Source organism: Amphiura filiformis, chromosome 3 (assembly GCF_039555335.1).
Source record: "Amphiura filiformis chromosome 3, Afil_fr2py, whole genome shotgun sequence".
NCBI lineage: Eukaryota > Metazoa > Echinodermata > Ophiuroidea > Amphilepidida > Amphiuridae > Amphiura > Amphiura filiformis.
The window spans coordinates 11,829,757-11,848,859 of NC_092630.1; the positions used below are offsets into that span (position 1 = coordinate 11,829,757).

General features: G+C 35.0%; 1 protein-coding gene across 1 annotated transcript; it reads left to right on the top strand.

Moving 5' to 3' along the window:
* The first annotated feature begins 9,458 nt into the window (after window positions 1-9,458).
* Window positions 9,459-15,726, top strand: LOC140147625 (uncharacterized). The gene is made up of 5 exons (XM_072169401.1): window positions 9,459-9,536; window positions 9,803-10,020; window positions 11,882-12,046; window positions 14,353-14,506; window positions 15,460-15,726. The coding sequence occupies exons 2-5, from the start codon at window positions 9,819-9,821 to the stop codon at window positions 15,521-15,523; spliced, it is 585 nt and encodes a 194-aa protein (XP_072025502.1). The 5' UTR covers window positions 9,459-9,536; window positions 9,803-9,818; the 3' UTR covers window positions 15,524-15,726.
* The last annotated feature ends 3,377 nt before the right edge of the window (window positions 15,727-19,103 follow it).

The following is a 19,103-nucleotide window of genomic DNA, read 5'->3' on the forward strand; positions in this document are numbered from 1 at the left end:
TATTTAGCAAAATATTACAGAATTTTAAAGCAGAAATAACAATATTGGCCAATATTTAGTGTATAATTTTCCGGGATTTCCTAATTTCACGAGGGCGCGCTCATATTATTACGCCATATCGATATAATGCTTGAGAATGTTTGTACTTATTTTGGTATCACTGGATAGAAGATACATAGCTACACATTTGTATCAATTATATAACAATATAGGACATATAGAAAATGCGGGGCTTCCAGCTATACTAAACTATACAGTAGATCAGCCTGATTTGTACAGCTAGGAATGCAATTCGTCTCTTTGTTAAATTCATTAATCACACTTAGGCGGATTCGTCCAAATTAAAATTTCAAAATCAAAAGTCGGGGAGTACCATTGATTTTAGTGGAAATAAAAGATCACCTGGAACATACTCATAATAACAATACAATGATTCAATTTGCTCAAAATGTTCGATTCGTCACCCTGCCGAATTCATAATGATATCCATTCATCGCATATGATGTCGGTAACATTAAAACAATTATTCATCAGTGGTCATCGGTTTAAAAGACTTGATTGAGAACAGTTTGCAAAAGAAAGATGGTTTCTCATGCCCCAGTAGTCAGTCATGTCTTAGCGCCAAATCTTCCGTCCATAAGATTATCTGTAGCTGAGCGCCTTCGACTTAACTAGGACATTATTGAGGTCTAATATGCCTAGTCTTGCAAAAGTTCGCAGGTCGGTCAGATAAAGGATTTGGTCCTCACAAGCTGAATCGGTAACGATCAGTATCAGCCCAGAGACAGAAAAGGTTTTCGACCCGTAGAAGAGCCACCTTTTCAGAGCCACCATACTTTACAAAAAGACCGATATGATTGGTATGATATTTTTGCTTAAAACACAATTCTGTATAATAAGCCTGAGCGACAAAATTCTGCTGATTACAAAAATGTCTTTTTTTTCAAAAAAAATAGTGAATTTAAAGGTAAGAAATGCATATTTTACCAAAAACCTTCAATTTAAAGTAAAAATTCTAAAAATCAGTATTTTGACCAATATTCTGCTGATTACAAAAATTTCTTTTTTTTCATGAAAATAGTAAATATAAATGTGCGAATTGAATTTTTTACCAAAACACCCATTAAAAAAACACGGTATTGTGACCATTTTATCAATATTTGATGAGCTATTGATGTGTTTTTGGTGTCCAGTTAAAGCCATGTATCTGCTCATCACAATCAATTGTAATCTTTTTCACATGAAGTACTTCTAGTGTTCAAAAATACCAAAGTTGGGCAAAAATCATGGTTTTTACCATTTTAATCACTTTTGTTTCTTCTAATGTTTTTGAAACATTTAATTTGACTTGAAACATAATTCTGTATGTTTACAATAAGAGGCAATATTCTTTTGATTGCAAACATATCTTCTTTTCATGAAAATAGTGAATGCAAAGGTGAGAAATGCATTTTTTAACCAAACACCCTCATTTAAAAGGAAAATGCTCAATATCGTTATTTTCACCATTTTATCTGTAGGCTATTTGGTAAGCTATTGATGTCTCTTTGGTTTCAGATGAAAGCCATAATTGTTCCTGGCAATACATTTGTAATATTTTGGATTATGAAGTACTTAATCTAACTACCAAGAGAAAGGTCTATACTTTAGAATAATTTTACAAGGGCAAATAAAAATCATGGAGTTTACTGTAGAAACCAATTGCGAGCTTCATCTACATCAACCCCCATATGGTCAACATTGAGGGTGGCCATGATGGGCTATCATTTTAAGGATGTCTACGTTTAGCTTTTGTCATTTAGTTAGTATTACTACTTCAGGACTCTATGACGTGCCAGTGGGACCCTGGTACAACATCGTGACAGACTAATGTTTTGGTCTGCTTTCAAATACCGATTTTTAGAATTTTTACTTTAAAATGAAGGTTTTTGGTAAAAAAAATGCATTTCTTACCTTAAATTCACTATTTTTTTAAAAAAAAAGGAAATTTTTGTAATAAGCAGAATATTGTAGCTTAGGCTTATTATACAGAATTGTGTTTTAAGTGCATTTCTTACCTTTACATTCACTATTTTTTTGAAAAAAATACATTTTTGTAATCAGAAGAATATTGTCTCTTAGGCTAAACATACAGAATTGTGTTTTAAGTCACATTAAAGATTTCAAAACATTTGAAAAGCCAAAAAGTATTAAAAATGGTAAAAAACCTGATTTTTGCCCAAATTTTGTCTTTTTTCAATATTAAAATTACCTTATATGAAAAAGATTACAAATTGATTGTCATGAACAGGTGTGTAGCTTTAATTTGACACCAAAAAGACATCAATAGCTTACCAAATACTGATGAAATAATCAAAATACTAATTTTGAGGATTTCCCCTTTAAAATGGAGGTTTTTGGTAAAAAAGTGAAATTTTCACCCCCATGGCCAGCGCTTTGGCGAGTAAGAAATTGATTTTTGAATTCTGTGGAAAATTCTGAATAAGATAGACCCTGTCAGAATTTTGGAACCCGAGGGGTGATTAAATCGATGCTAGCTGATAAAATTTGTTACGAACAATATGGATAAAATTTTGTTATGCGGTCAATTGATTACGAAATAGGATAAATCAATTATCGATTTGGGGTTTCAATACATTTTGCGCTTAAATTAGAGTAATATATAGTTTTCATGGCTAAAAATCATCGAAGACTTCCTCAAATTCCTAAAAAGTGAACTAAACAATCACCAACAGTAAATTTGATATGAACAACATGGATAAAATATTGTAATCGGTTAATTGATTCCCTCCGGGATTCCCTCTCAATCAATGATGTGCGAGATTGGAGAGTCCAAAGGAAAAATTGTTTTCACCAATATTAAACTGGGGGAGAGGGGTGACGATTTATATTTAATATGCCAGAAATGGAAAGCATGGCACTGGTTCTCGATAACGCGTTGTATACAAATCAATAGGGCATCCAATGGAGCAATTGGCAACTTTTGAATTTGCACCTTAACCGGGATTTGGGATCACCGCGTTTTTATTTCTTGACCAATTCAACGAATGTGGTCTTAAATCTGAGCTATGAGATGCAGCTATTATGGTATATCTGTCTTTATTAACGATATACAGGGGTGGAAATGATTGGTGTCATAATTCTGTTGTTGTCTAGAGGACCATCCATAATTCATGAGAACATTATGTTTGTCTTTTTGCAGGTATATATGGGTTTTCAAACGGGTCAATGGAGCTCTTCGCGCTTTCATGGACATAGATTTCTGAGGGAAAATTTACCAGACGAGACAATAATTATGGATATCACCAAATCATGATCTTAATCGTATTCAAAGCCACGTGGCTGATATTGAAAGCAAATCCAAATGAATAATGTTTTACCAAAATGCGTTGACATGCTTGCGCTGAATAAACATAATATGATGTTGCCCCTGATCCTGTGGGAGGAATTGTTGGAATTACTGGTGAAATAAGCCCCTTCTTTCTAAATTGTTAGAAAGAGTACATAGATTTTAATCCTCTATGTTTTACCAAATGAAGAATATTGTGAAGTAATTTGAAGATTACATAACCATAACGGTAATCTTAGCAGCTACTTTGTAAAGGAATTTTACCATCTTTTCAATCTTCATTTTCACTGAATTAAAAAAAATTACGTACATATAAAATTGCAGTTAAGTATTCTGCCTTCAATTGTGATCACGAATCGTTAAATTCCTAATGAGTTTGACAGAGTGGCTAATACGCAAAATCGCTGTTCTGAGTAAACGGTGTTTAAATGTGAATGATCAGGGTGGTTATATGACGTTAGTTGTTCTTGTGCCCGGTACGAATCCGGGCGAAGTGTTTTTGCTTTACGTTCCTCATTGCAATGGTTATCTCTTTTCTCGTTCGGTGTTTTTTTAATTTATTTCATAGAGAATCGCATCATTGACAACAATTAAAGAGTACGATTAGTCAAGAAGCTCGATTAAATTAACAAATACACTAATTGGTGATACACCAGCTAGTATCTTAATTCTACAAACTTATAGAATATGCTATTAAATTTACTCGGAAAATTGGATATTAGAAGGTACACGACACAAAGTTGGGTGCAGTGTGTGGTGGTGGGGTGTGTGTGTGGGTGTTTCCTGACGACAAATATAATATATGAGGGCGCCAAAATATGAGGGCGACAAAGACGACAAAATATGAGGGCGCCAGAATAGAGCAGAACATACAGCAGAATACGGTAGGCCAGGGGGTCACTGGAGAGCAATAACATCATGGGGACGGAAGGTTTGAAGTTTAATGATTCAGAAAAGTTATCTGCGGAGAATAGCGTTTTGGGGGATTTTGGTGAATTTTGGGTATTGTATATCAATTGGCATTGACGGGTGTCATACACTTCTGTGACATGGTTACCCAATTTCAGATCAGAACTTGCATAACAAGTATTTTAGCATCTGAAATAGATTGAAGGGGAACATTAGTAATCATGACTTGTTGCTCATCTGGGTTGTTTTTAAGGAAAGACACTTCATATGAGCACACCTTAAGGGATGGGGTATGAACGTTTGGACAGTATTTTTGTGGGAAATGAGAGCACATCATACATATCGAATCTCATTCTGAATACGAAGAATGTCCTTCTGATATCAAATAATTTTGATTTCTTGAAATTCGCGATATAATGCCCATTTTATGGCAAATGATTAAAAATTTATATTTTTGATATTTAACAATCCTCGAAGTAAACTTTACAAACCTAATGATATGTACTTAACGTGTATGTAGCTGGAATGAAAATTTTGACCTTTCGTATTAAAGATACGGATTTTTTCCCCTAAAACACCAAAACATTTTGGGTATTTTTGGGAGAAAGTTGTATATCTCCAATATGAAAGGTCAAAATTTTCAATTGATCGTCGGCTTTTCATCCCACCTATATACACTTTAAGTATAAATCGTCAGATTTAAAAAAGTACATATCATTAGATTCATAAAGTTTACTTCGAGGACTGTTAATATCAAAAATTTAAAAAATATCAAATTTGAACAATTTGTCATAAAAATTGTATAATATATGCGAATCTCAAAAAATCTAAATTTTTTGATATTCTTCGTATTCAGAATGTAATTCGATAGTTCTGGTGTACTCTCAGTTCCCACATATAATACGTGAAAACGTCGCTAAACGTTAATATGAGATCCCTTAAGGTTAGTAACTATTTTTAAATTAAATTTTTAAATTTCGTTGTTCGTAGCATCCTGCGAATGGTAGTGAGCGTTGGCATAAATTACATTGATCATTACAAAGCGAGCGTGTGGAAGAATTCAAGTATTACATTATATTTTTGTAGGTCCTGTGGTTCTTGAGTTATGTTGTAAAGAGGGCTGAAGCTACATCAACTTTGTAAAACGTACATAACTCACTAAAGCAATAAATCAAGAAAGTTTTCAAAGTACATGAGTTGTAGACTGAACAAAACATCAAGGTGTTATTTGTAAGTAATATTATTAAGACAAAGAAAAATTAGGTAACGAATAAAGCCATTGACATCATCGCTGGCTGCCCAGTGCTGTTATGTGTTTAGTTATTATACAGGGCTAATAATTATCATTATTAAATGTATTCATCATTCCTTTCTTTTCCCTTCTCTGTACTAATTCTTTCCGAGGCCTACCCTTTATCACTCCCTCGCTCTCCTTGTCCCCTCTCACCCTCCCTCTCTCATTCCCATCATTTTCCTTATATTTCTATTTATCTACTTTATCATATCTTTATTATATCTCTTCATTTCTTCCTCTTTATCCCTACCTCCAGCCCTCTCTCATTCTCCATATCCCCTTCCTCCCTCCTCCCCTCGCAAGACTACTCACAAGGGTGAATATGCCCCTCCCCAACCCCTCCCCTCTTTGGATACGTCACTATTTCTATACCAATCTCCTTCTTAAAATAAAAATTAAATGGGAATTTGTTAAAAACAACCTAGAGCTCTTTTGATGTTCATTCATATATAAATGCGCGACCTTCATTACGATAAATTGGGAATGGACAACAAAAGGTTAGCTCCCGGGCCATTGAAATTGTTTATTTGCATAATAAATGCAATATTGATGTTTCATGCTCAAATTCTAAGCTCTTACTTAGAACAATCTAATTATACGAGCCCTTTGGTGTAAAATATATTTTATTTAGTCCAAATATATCTCATCATGTTGATATACATAAAAATTGTAATATCACAACTTACTAATATAATAAAGAAACGACCTGATTTTATGTAAAAACCTTTAAATTTGTAATACTTGATTCAAATTTATCTTTTTCTGATAACAGTATACGTTCTGTGCATTGAGAGTGTTGGCACACTTCATTTCATGATATCATAGTTTTTTCTAGGTCAAATATGTCTCGTTCGAAGGAACTCACCGCTTACAGTTGGTTTTTTGCGTAATATCAATTTTAAACGACTTATTTTCTCAAACAAGGAGTCATTTTCATTGTCCTCATAATATTAGCTTGCCAATGATATGATGTTGTTCGAACAATACGCCCTTTAAAGAAAGCAAATTCCAGGTTATTCATGCATTGAGAGTGTTTACAGTCCATTCTCTCGAAGCATGTACACTTCATTTCAGGACATCACAGTTTTTTCTAGGTCAAATCTGTCTCGTTCGAAGGAACTCACCGCTTACAGTTGGTTTGTGTGGAATATCAATTTTAAACGACACACAGAGACCCACATTCTGCATTCTATTGGCTGCAATAGCCGACCATCAGACATATATACTTAAGGGTACATGCCCATGAGTTTCATTCAGGGGCGTGTTTGTAAAACGGCACAGCGCATTAGTAAAAAGAATAAAAAATACTAAAATTTTCACCGGGGTTCGAACCACTGCCAATTTCACTGAATGCTAAAGATGCCTATGCTGTGCCACGGTGACTGTGGTTAACATTCGGCGATTTTCAAAGATATACATATCAACACGTTTCTAGTGTATTGAAAATCAATTTGATTTTGATTTTGGTAGGAATACGGTCATAGAAAGACATATGACTCTACTTGTCTGTTTGTTTTTCATTTAATACAAATTAATTTTGATGAATTGAACTGGTACAACTCTTAGCACTCGTGATAAACGACGATTAATTTAGTAATAATAAAATGAAAACGCTGGGTCATTCACGACGTCATTTGTAATTTATGTCAAAACCTGGGGAGGACCACACACATCCGTGCTGCATGTATACGTGCTCAATCGATACTCAATGATCCAGACAATAGCGTTTGAATATACCGCCCTGCTTGACACATCTTGTCACTTACGGGAAGATATACTATAGGCCTACCCTAATAGCTTACAATAGATACCCCACCGTAAATAGCTCTGTTCGTTATCTCGCTGTGCTAGTTTATACACGCAGCGTACGGACTTTTGAACCATATTTTGTTCAAAAATGATAGGAAGGGACTGTTTTCAGCTAAAATGTTGGTTATCAGCAGATACTTAATGATACCGGGAAGTGTTGCAGAAAGGTAAGCGTACTCTTTATTTATTCAAAATATGTATATCAATAAATTTAAATTTGAAATCCAAAAAGTAAATGTCAGGTCAAAATTCTCACCTTAGAATTATTGTGAAATAAAATCAAACCAAATTTAGGCTCCGCAAACAACGTCCAATTATTCCCATTGGTGTTTGCTACACATGCATATAATAAATTATGATTTGGGGCTAATTTGAGAAGAGTTAATGCCTCGAGTTTCAAAATACACCGAGTGATGTTTTTGATCAAAACATCGACAATTCAAGACTCTGTAAAAACAAATCAAGAATTTTCTGGGATAATTGCAACTAAGTGCAATGAAAGTTATGATCTAAGCTACCAGATGCATCATTAATTTCCTGACTATGATATTTAGTTGTGGGAAAAGATTACTTTAATGTTTTGGAGGGGATTATTTCCCGCCAAAAATTTCAACCAAAAAGAGCATGTAGCCTTAAGGCAACTTGTGCAGGTATCAGCGTTAATTTCATGGTAAGCCTATTTGAAAACTTCAAAATGCAATCACAAAATATATGGTATTAATAAATCACCTGAGCAAAACGTAGATTTGTCTTTGGCATGTCGCTTTCTTGAAATGTCACCAAAAATATCAAATTTTGTAAAAACGTCCGAAAATTTAAAACAAACATGAATAAATACATATTCGCACTCGGCGGCCCAGTCATTACATGCCGCTGTGAGGTAACTCGTCGCTTCTACTTTTTAGTTACCCGTACTTTAATTTTGCCTCTTCATGTATGGGAGCCCTTAAAGGCCCATTCAGTGATTTGCTCATCCGGACGATCGTAAAAATCATCAAAATTCAGATTTTGGTACCTTTGTAATTGGCATAGATGTGCTAACATAGCCTGCTAGTGGTTCGGTCGAAAGCCGTGTATTTTAGACAAAATAAAGCATTTACATGAATCTGGACTTTTGATACTGACAGTACAAAAGTCCGACTCGAGATCGAAAGAAGCTCACTCTCCGCCGTACCAACACGCGTTGCGTATTGTTTCTACTACTTATTACATCAGTAGCTACTATTTTAAACAAAATACACAATTTTAACTGTTTTTCATATTTGAATTGACCGTTAGTTTGCCTCGGTGACCTTTAATTGCTTATTTTGTTTTCTACTACAAAAATTAAGCGTCTGTTTTAAATCAATTTAGACTCTACTTCCCCGTGTTAGAAACACTGGACTAGGAAGTTTTTCCAGTCGATTGGTGGCGCACTGTACGAAAATCTCGATGTTCTCGAGTCGATCTGAGTTGAAGTAGAAAACCTTTTAAAACTTCTGTTTTTTGACTAATTTGTCGATGTATTCAGGGAAAAGTGGTTTAATGAAATTCTGTAGACTTATTCTTTATTTCTAAGCAACTCTGACAAATTTCCATTTTTTTAATGTTCCTGTGAAATCACTGAAAGGGCCTTTAATATGATCACTATAAATTATACTAATATTAAGAGGTTAATGACTGCCAATCAGTTGTTTTGAACGTATTGTGAAATATCTAAACCTGTGTTTTGGAACCGAGGGATATTCCGAGGTCCAAAGCACATGTTTAGATATTTCACAATACCCGAAAAATAAGTCAGTGATGCAAATTGATTAACCTCATTCATAACCGTCACTTTTTACTTTTTTTAATTCCATCTTTGTGACATATTCTTCTTTTAAATTTGAATTTAGAAAAATGGATTCATTAATTTATCGTTGTTAACTGATTTTTAACAGGTATATATTTTCCTTATACTTATTTTCATTTTTTACGCTTTACAAATTGCTGTAAATGTTTGTAGTTCTTTGACATGCGCATACAGACTGATTGATAGAGGATATTTATATAATAATACATTGTTTGGCATCAAAGTTATACACGGCAGAAGCAAAATCAAGTAGCTAACGCGACAGACACGGTAAGGAGGTAGTAGTGCATGTTAAGTGACGCGATCACAAAAAGATGCTTTTTGAGTTTATATTGCTGGAGAAAGTGAGCATATTCTTTTACATTTTATCACTTTAAGCTAGCTAAATAGAGTCTTATTGCATGTACCACAGTTTTGACGGAATTTCCAAGCACATTTTTCCAGACTTTTCCAGAATATTATTTCCGCTAAATGGAATTTGTTCGACAACCGACTCATGCTACTTGACTGCTTTATGAACTGTAGATAACTTAATCTTTGTAAACCATGCAGGCCTATATTTTTTCTCTTCTCTATTTCTGTATTTGACAAACAATGAAATCATTCACAGGTAATACCTCTTCAAGATGAAGAAGCATTTGGTCGTCTTGGTTCTTGGTATCTTCATCATGTGTTTCAACTCTGCGATTTCCGAGACGGAGGACTGTGTTGCTCTCTGTAATCAATGCGTTGAGGTCTCCGATACATTAGCTCATATGGCATGCACTAAACATTGTGCGGATCTCCCGCAGAAGGATGATGGCAAAATTACGTGTTCAAAATTAACAGGTGAATATTTGTATTCTTGTAACATATCCAAGTTTAGCTTCCACTTCCAAGGCAAATGCAATAATACAATCAAATAATAATTCAAACTAGTTGAGAGTTTGTTGTTACCATGAAACCCATATATGCTTCTTATCCATGAAAATAATGATATATCTTCACCTACATCAGAGATACCCAGTTTGCTTAATAATTATGTGCTACATCTTGAAATTTGATGATGTTCTCCCATTTGGGAGAAGATCAGCTGGAAGACTTTAGGCAAAGAGGTGTGTAGGGTGGGGGTAATTTAGGTTGGGCAAAGAAAACAATAGCCCAGTGAGCATTAGTTCGGCTCAATCTTGCTGGGATATCTATGCGTATTAATTTGTAAAACGTTCCAGCAACGGTGACACATCGTGACTTCACACTGGAAAAAGTTCATTCACTGCCAGTAAAGGTTAGTAGGTGTTACTGCAATAGAGCAAATAAAAATGCAAGCAACGGAGCCATGATTTAATAGGAATTGAACCTGTCTCATCAAACCACTCTAATTCCTCTTTGGAAGTGACAGAGGTGTCATCGAAGTTGGAACAGGTTAACAGTACAAAAAACTAGGAATTTTTCTCTTAGTCAAGGGGTCCGTGTAAGGTACTTTGCTAATTATTTTGGGACATCCTGTAAAAGACAACATGTATCGCTTATAGTTATCGTTCCTGGACAGGACCGAAACCAAATGACTGACACTTAAGCTATAAATTACTGGCGTCTAATATTTTAATAGTTTCACAATTATTTCGATCCTAAAGTTTTATTTATTTTTATTAGTGGCCTACCAACCAGCAGCTATCAGGTTTGATTGGCACAATATTGACAAGTTAATATTTAGTGAATCTTTCAACCCAATATAATGCTAACAGCCATATGTTCAGCGATCATCTAGCTTTGTTTCCCTTTTTATGAATTTGTATTAACAATAGAGACAATGGGCTGCTGTGGCCTGCTGGTTCATTATGTGCTATTGTTGTTTTGTTTTGACTTTCTCCGTCAAAATGGTAAACTTTGAAACAATGTCACGACGCCACCCTTTCAATATAAGGCACATGGCCATAAAGAAATTTACAAAGTATTGTTTTTAAACTGTCGTATTTTCGTTTGTAATAGAGAGCTGACGGGATTTTGAATAAATGTACGAACGTATGATACATACGTTTGGAAATTGCAAGCTCACTAATTTACTGTTACTATCGATTTACACGCTCACCTCGACTTCAAGGTTAAATACCACTAATTATATATTACACGGGTTTCAATGGGAAAATGCCTAATTTCGGGTGGGATTTTCTCATATTCAGAACTCTCACAGTTCAATGCCACTAATATCAGGTGAAACTATATGATTTAGATGCTAAACCGTAAACACCTTAAAATGACAGTGCGCCCTCGAAGCTGAAAGTTACAATATGATAGGGCTAATATTTACTAAAAACCGAAGCCGTGCGTATGAATTTTGGTACTATAACAACAAAAATGTCATATAATGAGAGAAAATGTACCATTTTGAAGCATCAAACTCTAAAAAGTACTTTTTTGGCTATATAACTTGATCAATTTCAGCGATTTTAATGCAGTCTTTTAGAATGCCATGAAAACAAATAGTTCCTCGTCGTATTTCAATGTATCGCCCAGGCCTATTAGTGGTATTTTACCTCAAGAGGTTTTTATGGCAGACAATTTTTAGATAGATAATCCTCCAGACGTTGAAGTTTGCACTGCATTTCTCAGATCCTCTACTGAATGCTATTTTCAGTATTAGTGAAGTTATGGAAGTAGGCTCATCGTTGCAGATCTTGAATAAGTTGAATGAACATTTACATTTTTTCAGCACCGAACAAAGGCAATCCTTCCCTTGACGATGAGATCAAGGCAATTCATGCGAGAATATCCGAATTGGTTGAAACTGGTGACTATTCTACAATCGTTAAAGAGTTCTACGTTGACGATTGTGTATCAGTGATTAAAGGACAAGCACCTCGATTTGGTAAAGAAGGTAAACATTTGACTTACTTGACACCTCAATTACTAGAAATAACATATTGTAATATGCATATTATAATACTACTATAATTGGTGCCTATAAATGGCACCTTATGACGGTAAATGTAAGAGACATGACAGAGCCATCGGAAGGGTTAGTATCACAACTATACACACTGGAAGCTAGTGGCTAGCCGGTGACCAGTTCGCTGTTATATGATTATGAATATGCATAATTTTCCCCTTCGGACACGAAGGAAGGTGGCTAGAAAAAAAAAAAATTGTTATGCTTATTATAACTATTTTGGATAGTAATTTGTGAAAAACCAAAAAAAAATATTACCTCATCAATTATGCAAATTAGGGCCTATGTACAATTGTACACATTGTGAAGTGACGACGTTTACAATTATTTTTTGGAATCAATTGTTAGGGCCGGATTTTCCTTTTTGGGGGCCCTGGGCCAGACCAAAATTTGGAGCCCCCCTAACGTACCGTGATGAAGGCATGTACACTCAAGTGGGCAAGTTTATAGATTTTACTTGGATATTTGCGCGCGAAAAATCTCAATTTTAGACTATTTTAGCCTAAATTGAAGCTGAATTTTGCTATATAACAGGCTATGGCGCGCGAAGCGCTCAAAATTTTGCAATTTTTGTACCCTATTTTGGCCCAAAACATGGTGTTTTTGGCTAAAATGGAAGATGCACACTGCACAGGGCAAATTTGAGGCCCTGGGCCCGGGCCCATCTGGCCCTATGATAAATCCGGCCCTGTCAATTGTACACATTATGACTAAGTAATGGCAGTAAAACTTGGTAAAATGTGTGAAGCAACAAACTTTAAGCCTCTGTTTCTTTTTTCTGTTGTCTTCATACGTCCGTATCTATAGGCTCTTAACTGTCATTAATTTGGTATAAAATGCTAATAAACAGTTCTTGTCCTTGGAGAGACCGAGAAAGACACCACACTTAATAAACTTGATTTCTGAGACTAATTTTGTTACTCCACCCTACACGATCCATTTTTGGGCCCATCACCGACCAGTTACTCCTAACTATCTCTGTAATAATAGGCCTACAGAGTGGTATTGCCAAAAAAAGTATCCAGAGCAAATTATAAACTGAATTAAAGTATTAACAAAAGAGTTAAAAATTACTTATAATGATGTACAAACTATACTAAATAACTCATATATATTGATAAGATTAGTCACACTGTGTACAACTGAACACAATATATTAGTCTTATATTTACAAGGTGAGACACACTGTGTACAATTGTACACACCATTTAAAAAAAATTCCACACCACACATGTTTGAAGCATTTAATCAAAAATAGTGTTCCATGTGTTCTACAGGTCTTACACAACCCCCCTGACTAGAATTTAGCTTGTCCACAATGTTATTTCATATAAAATTAAAAAGGGAAGGTACCAGTCTTTTGGCAACGTGCTGTAGTGGGTGATGCCCTCTTAGATTGTGAAAAGTGACATTCAGCTAGGCGAGGGCGCTCTTCACTGGAGGATAGCACGTGAATGCACAATTGTGCACATGGTGTTTCTTTGCAGTAATAGGCCTCCCCTGGCATACAGGGAGCAATATAAGTTCACGTGTACATGTACAATACAGTATGTACGAAGGGGAAGTTTAATCTGACTATAGTAACTGCAAGCCAGCTGTTTTGAGGCCATTACGTGAAATTGGAGGGGTTTGTTTTGGGGCGAGGCAAAAACACAACGACGATTTCATACAAAGAACATGAAACAGATAGTGCACAGTTATTTTTGTCATACATTGGATTATTATTATACTCAATAAACATAACACCTTTCTTTTTAGTCTGTTTAAAAGACTATTATGATATTATCTAGCTTGTTCTTGGCAAAGTTTACGACGTTTGAGTTACCCGTAGAATGTGTCGATTTATTGTAGTACTCGTCCAAAATTTTTTATTAAGAATGTATCTTTTGTTATTAAGTAGCATTTAATAAGTGATGCACAGATACACGGGCTTATTATTGGCGCTTGTTTGCGTGTCGAGAAACAATACATAATTGCGGACTTTCCGGTGAGCTATCACCTGCATTTGCTTCCGCGTGTATACAAATAATAAAGCGTTATTGTGATCGCGTCGCGCATACGTAGTAATTATGAGGTTATGAATCAATCATAAATCATGTGAATTGTGAAATAGTTGTAAAATGTTATTTTATTATGCTGGCTAAAACTGAAACACGCCTTATTCCACCGTAACATTACTTTCTCTGATATCTGATATCTATGGTAAATTCTGACATTCTGGAATTTTTGTTCAGAGCTTACACATGCTTGGTTTGATGTGTTTGAAAGCAACCCCAGAGTAAATCTAGAATTATATACAACTACTGGGCTTGGTGAGAATAACGGAATAGTTTGGGAAGATGGTATATCACATGACTACCAGGACGATATCCTCGTCGGTTCATTTAGGTAAGCTTGAGGGCTATCCCAATTTAAAGAACAATCTAAATACACTAGCCCCTTTTCTCATTATTGAAAATAGAACATAAGAAAATCACCAGTTATCAAACGCCAATAATTATTGATTGCGATTTAACGCTAGACAATGCTAGCGATTTCTGATCGACATCAGCAAGCACTTTTCCGATAAAGTGGTGGAGCTTGGCCCAAATGCTTCTAAACACAGATGGGCACTCCGGGCTGTGAACTCAGGTTCGTCCCCTTTATCTTTTAATGTTTTTTAACACATTTGATGTGAGGGCCATAAATTTGCAATTGAAACCCCATAGAAGAATGTGTGAACAGGTCCGGATTTACTTGGGGGAGGGAGGAGGGGGGAGGGGGAGTTGGACCAGGCCAAAATTTCGAGGCTCCCAAACTCACTGTGAGGAAGATGTGCACTTAGTGTCATATTTGCCTAATACTATTTTCTAAGTTAAATAATGTTTTTTGTTGCAATCTGTATGTATTGTAGTTATTGAGTTATGACAACTAATAGGTCAAAGCGAAAATTTTCTATTTTCTATTTCTCCCCTCTCAGGGAAAAACATGCACTTGAGGAAAATAAAACCATTACAATGAAACTTGGCAATGCACGTATTGAACTCAAACATTTAATTATGAGTGTGGGTTTTATCACCCAACACGCCTTAACAGTTTATCGGGGTTACTATGAAAATATGTCTTTACACTGAAACCAACTTTGGTTGGTGTATTGATGAAGAAAAATGTTGGATGAGGTCATTGATCGATCCATCCTGAAATTGTTTTTACTAGGTTGTTGTTTAAAACTTCACAAGTTGGGCTTTAGTTATTATTCCACATAAATAAAGGTATGAAAAAAGGCAAAGGCGATGGTGATATCAGCCTGAATAGTACAGCCTCCACAATTTATGTGAATATTGTGTTTTGTCATTTTGCAGGTTTATGAATCTTTACAAACGCGTCAATGGAACTCTGCTTATTTTCATCGAAGTATTATTCTGAGGAAAAACACTATACATTGGCATCCTCTCCTTCATTCTCCAGACGAGTAGGACTAATTCGATTGTCAAAAATAAGTCCCGCCCCCTTAAGGGGTGGGGTATGAACAGTATTTATTGTAGGACATTAGAGCACATCAGATATATCGAATTGCATTCTGAATACGAAGAATGGCCTTCTGATATCAAATAATTTTGATTTTTTAAAATTCGCAATGTAATACACATTTTATGGCAAATGATTAAAAATTGATATTTTTGATATTTAACAGTACTCGAAGTAAATTTTTTTAAATCTGATGTTTTATACTTCACTTTAAAAAGTGTATGTAGGTGGGATGAAAAGCCGACGATCAATGGAAAATGTTGACCTTTCGTATTGAAGATATGGATTTTTTCCCCAAAACACCAAAAAAAATTAGGCCTTTTCGGGAAAAAATCCATATCTTCAATATTCAAAATTTTGAATTGATAGTCGGCTTTTCCTTCCAGCTACATAAACTTTAAGAATATGTCATTAGATTTATAAAATGTGAAAAATATCAAATTTTAATAATTTGTCATAAATATTTGTATTATCGTGAATTAAAATTATTTGATATCAGAAAGACATACTTCGTATTCAGAATGTTCGATATGTCTGATGTGCTCTCAGACTCATGTCCCACAAAAAATACTGTCGAAACGCTGAAAATGCTCATTCCAGATCCCTTAATGAATGACCATTATTCCTCAACGATTAATTGTATGCCAAGTTTGCAATATACAGTCGAAGCAGAATTTATTTTTGCGTATTATGACAACTCATTTCTTAAAATAGTCATAATAAAGGTGCCGCAGCGTATATTTAATCAAAAGTAGACCAAGATTTGAAAGTTGCAGCAAAGTATTTCGGTATCCACGGAAGAAAATCTGTTCAGCTCCCAAAAAATTATTCTTTTTGTTTCATGCATTTGGAGGGGATTAATTGTATAACCACTGACCTGACCAAGGCCAGTATGGTCTCAAACCAAGTCAATTACATCAGCTGAAGAACTGGCCATTTTCATATACACATCATTCCTCTTTTGCCTAAGGCTGTTCCAATAAAACTCAGTTATTTCGGATGGAACTTCACAGTGTAAGCTGCGTTACTGTCTATTCAATTCATCATTAAAAACTATGTACTATCATATATTAGAAGTATTTTGACATTTTCTTGAATAAAATACCACAACATTACACATAGCAGTGTTTATTTCTTCATTAATTGTATTATGAGTTAAACCTCTTGAGGTATCTCCTTGATAACTGAACATAGGCCCTCGCCAAGTTGTGCGTAGCCCTTATTACGTGAAGGCTCCTCCCGTTTCACATAAATCGTTTCCTTGACTCTCTTAAACCATCTGCTCGGTCTAATATTTTGACATATTTTCACTTGTGATAAATCCCCCAATGTTTTCATAGGGGGCGGGGGTAGTCCATCCTCTTTCCCATGTTGACCTCTGTATGTTGGTTTCTAACCAAGTTAACTTCATATTTGCCCTAACTAAACTTCCGGGATATGATGTGAAATATTGCCACTCATAAAATCTAGTAGATGAGATTGTAATAAAAAGGATTAAATACAGGATGTATCAAAATGATTGGTACCGGGCTATGTGACATTTTCAAAAATATATCAAAAATATAAAATTGCTAAATAATATAGTTTTTGTACTATAAATAAAAAGGGGCATATGTTAACTTATTGATCTAATAATTCCTGACAATTAAGACCTCGTCAGAGAACCATTACAGGTTCTGCAGCCTCTCCAGAGAATCAAAAAGTCCAGCAGTGTGACCAAAGATCCTTGTAATGTTCCCAATAAGAACCATTTAGGGTCACCAATAAAGGACCCTTTTGGAACCCTTTTGAGAGTGTAAGACGCTGTGCCATAATTTGAATACCCAAAATGGGCACATTAGAAAATAGCCTGCCAAAATATACTTGCCCCCTATTTGGTGTTGCTCGTCCTTGCACATGAAAAAAATTTAGGAACCAAATTTGCAAACCTAAATAGTCTACTTATAGGAAAAAAATTGTGAAGATTTTATTACCACTATGGCAGGGATTCCCAATATTTTTTCCCGTGACCCACGACCAGAACGATTTGACCAGGACAAATGCGTAGGAAGCAAGCGAAAATTTGCCATTCTAATGCTAAAATGAGTCAAAATGTAGTTACATGACCTATACGATGGTACCCTGAACTATAATGCACGGAGATGTATTTTTGGGATTTTTTCCGGCAAGTTCCGCGACCCCAAAGCGTTGTGACCCGCAGTCTCACTATCATGGTGTAACTACCTTTGGGACACGCTCTATTTGACAGAGGATAATACATAATTAATTTCCATGCCCGGTTTTCTTATATCATGTATATAATGTAGATTAAAACAAATTTAGAAAGCATCATAATATCTCTTGTGTAATTGATTGTCGTTCATATTTCAATAATCTAATGATTGGGACTGTGTAAGGGTTTTGATTGTTTTACCTGCATTTTGGATTTAATCATCAGATATCACACCAATACGTTCCTATCACAGATATCAACATGTTAAAGGGAGTCTCCGGCAATCATAACATTATGCTTTATGTTAGAAAAATAATCATCAAGCACGAATCACATGTTTTTATTCAAAACACTCTCATATGGACCATAAAAACGAATTTAAACAGCCGGCTCTCAACACGCGATATTCAAAATTCCAACGCCGATATTATTTTTTATAAGTGCAATGACGTAATGGTTATTTGAGCTCTATTGTCGTCAGCCTTTATTGTATTACTGGGACATCATTGCACTCGACAATTTCGGCGCCCGGGAATTTTGAATATCGCGTGTTGAGACAAGGATGTTGTTATTCGTTTTTATGGTGAATATGAGTTTGTTTTAAATAAAACCATGTGAATGTGATTCGTGCTTGATAGTTATTTTTCTTACATAAGACATAACGTAATAAGACATAACACTTTAATGTTCTAATCAATGGTAGCGCTGCCCTATTTGGAACAAACTTTTGAATTTGCATCTTCCCTAGGATTCTGGATCATCGCGTCTTTATTTAATAACCGATTTTAACGAACGAGGTCTTAAGGGCTGGGGTATGAACGTTCGGACAGTATTTATTTTGGGACATCAGAGCACATCAGACATATCGAATTGCATTCTGAATACGAAGAATGTCATTCTGATATCAAATAATTTTGATTTTTGAAATTCGCAATTTAATACACATTTTATGGCAAATCATTAAAATTGATATTTTTGATATTTAACAGTACTTGAAGTAAACTTTATAAATCTGATGATTTATACTTAAAGTGTATGTAGGTGGGATGAAAAGCCGACGATCAATTGAAAATGTTGACCTTTCGTATTGAAGATATGGATTTTTTTTCCCAAAACACCAAAAAAAATTAGGTCTTTTTGGGAAAAAAATAAAAGTCAAAATTTTCAATTGACCGTCGGCTTTTCCTCCCTGCTACATACACTTTAAGAATATATCATTAGATTTATATAATTTACTTCGAGGACTGTTATATATCAAAATTTGAA